This window comes from Trachymyrmex septentrionalis, unplaced genomic scaffold, assembly GCF_001594115.1.
Source record: "Trachymyrmex septentrionalis isolate Tsep2-gDNA-1 unplaced genomic scaffold, Tsep1.0 scaffold126, whole genome shotgun sequence".
Taxonomy (NCBI): Eukaryota; Metazoa; Arthropoda; class Insecta; order Hymenoptera; family Formicidae; genus Trachymyrmex; species Trachymyrmex septentrionalis.
This window is the reverse complement of record NW_017304395.1, coordinates 791,359-797,756: the sequence shown is the minus strand read 5'-3', so window position 1 is coordinate 797,756 and position 6,398 is coordinate 791,359. Positions and strand designations below refer to the sequence as shown.

General features: G+C 34.0%; 1 protein-coding gene across 4 annotated transcripts in view; it reads right to left on the bottom strand.

Moving 5' to 3' along the window:
- LOC108756272 (ectopic P granules protein 5 homolog) overlaps positions 1–6,398 on the bottom strand; it is a 22,849-nt gene that overhangs the window by 2,768 nt on the left and 13,683 nt on the right. For all 4 annotated transcript variants that reach the window (XM_018499940.1, XM_018499959.1, XM_018499969.1 and 1 more), the window contains 12 exons: positions 6,132–6,359; positions 5,891–6,054; positions 5,422–5,607; positions 5,227–5,350; positions 4,624–5,145; positions 4,264–4,406; positions 3,924–4,101; positions 2,828–3,025; positions 2,230–2,361; positions 1,858–2,097; positions 1,553–1,736; positions 867–1,426 (listed from right to left, as the gene is read on the bottom strand). In XM_018499940.1, the coding sequence (XP_018355442.1) occupies positions 867–1,426; positions 1,553–1,736; positions 1,858–2,097; positions 2,230–2,361; positions 2,828–3,025; positions 3,924–4,101; positions 4,264–4,406; positions 4,624–5,145; positions 5,227–5,350; positions 5,422–5,607; positions 5,891–6,054; positions 6,132–6,359 (2,859 nt within the window). The remainder of the gene's footprint in view (positions 1–866; positions 1,427–1,552; positions 1,737–1,857; positions 2,098–2,229; positions 2,362–2,827; positions 3,026–3,923; positions 4,102–4,263; positions 4,407–4,623; positions 5,146–5,226; positions 5,351–5,421; positions 5,608–5,890; positions 6,055–6,131; positions 6,360–6,398) is intronic.

Genomic DNA, 6,398 nt, shown 5'->3' with positions numbered 1-6,398 from the left:
AATCAAATTTGTTTTATTTCATGATTTTAAGTTAACTTTTTATTAACTAAATTAAAAAACTAAGTTAAAAAGTTAACTTTTTTAACTAACAAAGAGAGATTTACATATGTATTTCTCGGATTTTGATCATTTTTTGCCCCATTATTTTAGAGAATCAAAAAATAATCTCTATAAAGCAGTAAATTGCACTTCTGATTTTTCGAGAAAATCGTGATTTTAGATCATGACGACAGATCGCTTTTAAACCTCTTTATTCTTTGTTTAAACGTAATTGAAATATTTGAAATTTATTTAAAATTAGAAAAATTTATCTCCGACGGACATGAATATATAATCCAAGTATAGAATCTGTATAACGCCAATTACTCAATTCTGATATTAACTTTTAAAAAATAAAATTAAAAGTTAATAGTTACCGATAAAATATAACTATGTAAAGTTAAAAAGTTAAGAGTCTAAAATATAACTAAATGAAGTTAAAATTAATTAACTTTTTAACTTAACTTTTAACTTAACTTTTAACTTTTTAACTTAGCATTACCTAACCTTACATACAGAGTATTGAAACAAAGAAATATATATTTATAATTTTTTGCTACTTTTTATACTAAGAAACTTTTATTGCAAAGAAACATCAAGAATAATTATAAGTATACCATTATCGATTATCACAGCAATAGCACACTTCTGGTGAAGTTGTTTTACTTAAATAATGAGCAATAAACTCCGGATCGAGATATTTTAAGAGCAAATAATTTTAGGAATATTAAGACCAAAACTAGCACAGCAATTAATTACTTAATGTACTGTAGTTTTGTACGTCGATGTATGTCTGTCTCATGTTCTCCTATTCGTTTCTTTCTTACCTGTCTGACATTTGGTTCATTAGAGAGCTTCACCAACAAGTTCAGTAAACAAACGTGCATCCTGGAAGCGACCGGCAACGATTGCGTAGTCATTAACTCGTTGATCCAAACAGACCAGTTGACCCAAGTGAAGATGCTTCCGAGAAACAAGTGACAGTCCGGCAGATACTGATCAATGACCTTGATCATTAACTCGATATCATTGATGGCGGGATAGAAGCGATCCCAAGGAAGAGATAACAAGTTACCATGCACAATATTTAATACATGGTCCTTGACGGATGAGTGAGTATAGTTGGCCACGTAGAACTGCCATACGAAACTAAGAATCTTGCTAGATGCCGGCATGGTATCGATGATGAAACGAATACACTCGGCAAACATCGCCATTGTACGATTCGCGTAAGGACCGTCGGTAATAATCCACGGTAGCAACACCGACCTGTCGTCCGTCAATTGCTGAATCCACGCAGCTGTCGGCTCTCGCAGGTTTCTCGTCCAGTACGGAGTAATCCATGGCGCAAACATGTCGCTCAACACCGGCCAAATCTTATCACACACTAAAAGAATATGCAATAAAATTTTTTAAATGTAAGTGATTTATATATTTTAAGTTCAAATGTGTGTGACTATGTGACTATTTAAGATATTTTAAATTTCAAGATTCTACAGGAAACTTTGCTTACATTGATCGGCAAGCGATCCTCGATCAGCTTGCAGCGTCAACACGACTAAAGCGTGACCGACCATACCCAAAAAAATAGTTAATGGCTCGTTGTAGCTTCTATATTTCGGATACAGCCCGTATAATCCATATTGCAATCTCTCTTTCATGAAGTGTCGGCTTAGAAGCACAGCGGTATCGTGCATCTGAAATCGCACGAAAGTATGTATCATTACTCATATCTGATGCTAAGTTTTGTTTTATTATTATATCAAACAAAGCAGTAAAACAGAAAAAAATTTCTTTTTTGTACACATATAACCGAACCTCTTGACGAGATAGCAGTCTCTGTTCAGTAGCATAGTGTCTGATCTCATCTCTGATTTTGGGCGGGTTCTGGCAGGGTGCGATATTCTTCGGCTTGCTGCTGAGTGCTCCCAACAAGTCGCGCCACACATCTAAAGATAAATTTTGACTCTCGGATCCTCTCAGCACTGCACTTAAAACCTCACCATAATGCTCGGGGAATTCGTGTAGGAGAATGAGTCGTAAGTGATTTCGAAACAGCTGCATCAATGATTATAATTTTATCTGCGTTTTTCTTTTAATGGAAATAAATGTAACAATATTTTGATTTTACTGAATTAAAATTAACAGATCCAATATACTTTGGAACGAATAAATGAAGAGGATACTTACTTCATGCAACATTAGCTTCTCCTCTTCAGGATTCAAACCAATACTGCATAATGCTCTGGAAACTAAATCTATAAAGGTAGATCTTTCACTCAATCGCGGACGGCGATAATTTAGCCAGCTGCCAACATCAAACTATAATAGAAACAATAACAATCTATATTAAACTAAGAATCTCATAGGATCGTACATGTGAGTACACAACAATAGAAGAAAAATGCCTTTAAACAGTTTAACTGGATCTTGAGTGTTTAAATAATTCTATGTAAATTTATATTCTATGTATGTAGTCATTTAAACTGTGTGCCGAAATGAGTTTCTTGAAACGCAAATCTCACATTGAACTGCTGTAATAATATCACAAGTTAAATTAACTAGCAATTTAATAATTCGATGCTCATAGACATTTTAGAACAATCTCTTAATAATATTGAATGACACATTAAAATCTGTAAATGATTTTGTTACGAAAAATATTACTTCGGCTAGAAATTGAATCTGGATCTCTCGCATTCCGTGCGAGCGTCTTAAGTTTAGACCATCGAAGCCTTAGTATCCTTCGCAACAACTGACATAATAAATTCAGTCCGAATAAATTCACCTTGGAAAGCAGTACGAAGCATAAGTCGACATTGGATCCGGTAGATAAGTCCACGACGGTTTGATACATCTGTAAAAATGTAGAGGCTCCCCCGGCAACAGGAGTAAAATGTGGCCCCAACAAACCTCCAAGATTAGGCCTCTGAATTATAGCGCTTAGTAATTGTGGACCTTGGGCTTCCTCGCCGCTGATGAATAACTGAAAATAGAACGAGAATCTTCAGTACTTGAAAAATGTTTTCCAACATCCTGTATACATTTAGATTCATAGTTTTTACATTTCATAAATTCATATTTGCAATAATTCGTTTTTGCCTGTTTCAATTCAAGTTTATTTTATGAGATCTCGTATGCAATTTAAAAAAAGATTAACAGATACTTAAGTATTACTAATAATCCTAATATAAATAGCTAATATATTACCTTAATCCTTTAAGTACGCAATAGAACGTCGAAAGATAACACGTTCATTTTTGTATGAAATATATTAAATATGTGACTTCATATATATTGTATATAATCGAGCACAAAAATTTTTGATCGACCATTTTTAATCTATCATTGATTTTTCCGTTTAATTAATGAATTCGTAATCAGCGTGTCTTAAAGAGCACACTTAGATTCACTTTGATAAAAAATTTAATTATTGTAACTTTACGTATAAACTATAATATAATATATGTCAAGGGTGTCATTTTAGATCCTCTATTTCCATAATTTTTGCCGTTTTTAATAATAGATTCATAATAAGCGAAATCTTTAAAACCTTTAAGTTCAATTATCAGAAATTTTTGCAATGCATTCATGTAAGTTCTATGATGGTACAAAAAAATTCTACTTACAAAAGAAGACACAATTAAAAAAAATCTACTTTTCTAACATTTTGGAGATAAAATAGTTTTTACTATTTCATGTAGGTTCTAAACAATTTTTTTATTAAGGTTCCACAAAAGGAGGCCTTTATTAAACATTAAATTTAAGACCTTTCTTATGAACAAATATCGATAATATAAATAATACTAAGAGAGTTAATTAATATTAATATAAGTATAATTTACATAATAATACACATAATTTTAGATAAAAATAATATGTACCTGGCCTAATTTTTCCAAGCAAGTAGTGATAAGTTGCTTTGTGGGAGGGCATAGCGCTGCTTCTTCTGTATAGAATTCTACTAGATGGTAGAATAGCCTGACTCCACTCTCTTGTACCTTCCGCAATACAGCGGTATTTTCGTTAGTGCGACTAACAGTTAACTCCCGCTCCAGCATCCTGATAAATGAAAAATATTATGTACAGACGAGACTTAAAAAGTATGCAATTTACTTTGCTACTTTTTAATAATTTAATTACTAAAATGTGAAATATTATATATAATTAGATCACCCGTTCACGTTCTAGGATCAAAATAAATCAATTGATTAAACTACTTACGCGATCAAATAATCAATGAAAACGCAGCCTAAAGTGACCTTGCTGGGTGGTGGTTGACTAGCTTTCACTAAGAGATTTTCATACTCGGCCCGATTTTGAGTTATCATATGATCCACGCCTTCGCTAACGTGCGCTTCTTCAACCTACAAAATATAAATATGTATATAAAATCTATTCGAAAAAAGACTTATTTTATTCAGATGAATAAAATTACTGTATAAAAATATATGCATATTTATAAATTTTTTAACACTTTGACAATTATTTCATATTTTTAGATGATATGTAAATTTCCACAAAAGCAAGAGAGAGAGAGAGAGAGAGAGAGAGAGAGAGAAATTAATATTTAATATTCTTTACTGTGATCTCGATGATCCCGGGGCCTGCACAATGCACTGTGGGTGGTGTGCCTGATCTAGTGCGTCTCTGGTTGGATGGCGAAATATCACAAAGAGCATGCAAGGTAACGTGGTTCTCATAAATTCGGTAGAGAGTTGGGACTAGTTCGAGGAAATTGCAGTCCGCCGCGGTATGCTCAGATACCATAAGATTGTAGGTCTGTGCATAATCAAGAATGACTCTAAGATGTGGTTTGACTAGGTCGATAACGGTAGTGGAGTTATAGAGGCATTCCCTGGCCACACAGCCCAGCACTGGCTGATTTCGGCTCAAAGGAGGCAGCAAAACCGGCTGTTCATAAGAACTCAGTCTGCGGAAGATTCTGTAAAGAGGATCAATCAATTCTACGGTATTTGACGAAGGTTGAGAGAACTTCTGGTACTGATTCTCGGGATCACGGAACGTTGCGCGCTCCCACTCGCAGACGGCCTTGAGCTGACTCTGCTGTACCGCCCAATAATCGACGTATTCTAGCCAGAGAGCCTGAAAGCAATTAGTATTATTATTAATAGTATTATTACGTAAAATTGTGTGTGAATTGAAAATCTGACATGATTGACTTACTCGATCTCCTTGTATTAATAGAATTAACCTTTGCGACATGTACTGCGGTGGCAGGGCTGGGAGATAAAGGCCTGGTTCCTGAAGACGAGGTTCTTCCAACCAAAGGCTCAATGTTTTGTAAAACCTGTGATAAGTATTTTTCTGTAAGATATATTTTCAAGCAAAATATTTCATTTTTTCTTTATGTTCACTTACTTTGCGATACTGAAATAAAATACACGCCGATCATCTGTAATAGGTTTTCCGTTGTCTGTGTCCTTTTCTCCTTTTACTTGGAAATACTCTGTTGTTTCATGCAGTCGTTTCTTCAACTTTTTCAAGTAGCTTAAATTTATCATCCCCTCGAAAAATTTTTCTCCAACTCCACCTTTGTCCATGGATCTAGAACAATTTGAAATAAAAAATTTAATTCTATATATTTTATATACATATACAGGGTAAAGAAAAAGTATGGAAAAAACAGAGGTTTCCATAAAAAATTTTAAAATTAACTTTTAGAGTTCTTTTATTTGCGCTTAAGATCAAAGGTATCACTGTTTGATGCATTTGTTAAAACTCTTTTGTATAAAACATTTTTTTCTTGAATACCTCGTTTTTAAGATATTCCATACTTTTTCCTCACTCTGCAGAATTATTGTTCTGTTAAAATAATATTAATAATCACCCTGGAATGATAGGAGCTCGTGCAAGGAACAAACTAAAGAAATTTTGCCACAAGAGAGGTAAAATTGGATGGTCCATAGGTGTATCAAGAGCTTGCTGGGACCAGCGGTAAATAGCCAGGTTGTTCACACTAAACGGAGTCATCTTTACTGTTACACAGGCCCGCTGAAACAATTTTAATAATTGTTATAATTTTATATACTTGGAGTACATTCAATATAGTCATACACTTGATTTTAAACCTTGAGTGCAGCGTCTAAAGATAACTTGGACTGCATAGACAGTTCTCGTAAGATCTCGCGCCATAGTCCAGTCTTAAGCTCCTTATCGAACTGCTCTATCGAAAGAATCTGATAAGCGAGCCATATTGTCTGAACGGTTCCACCAAGAAGACTCGCCGAGTTAGAAGATCCTGTTGCCCAGCTTAAAAATGATCCAAACGATCCAGGAGCTCGATTGGATGATATATTCTATGGATTGTATATTCAATGGGATTATTAAATTGTTAT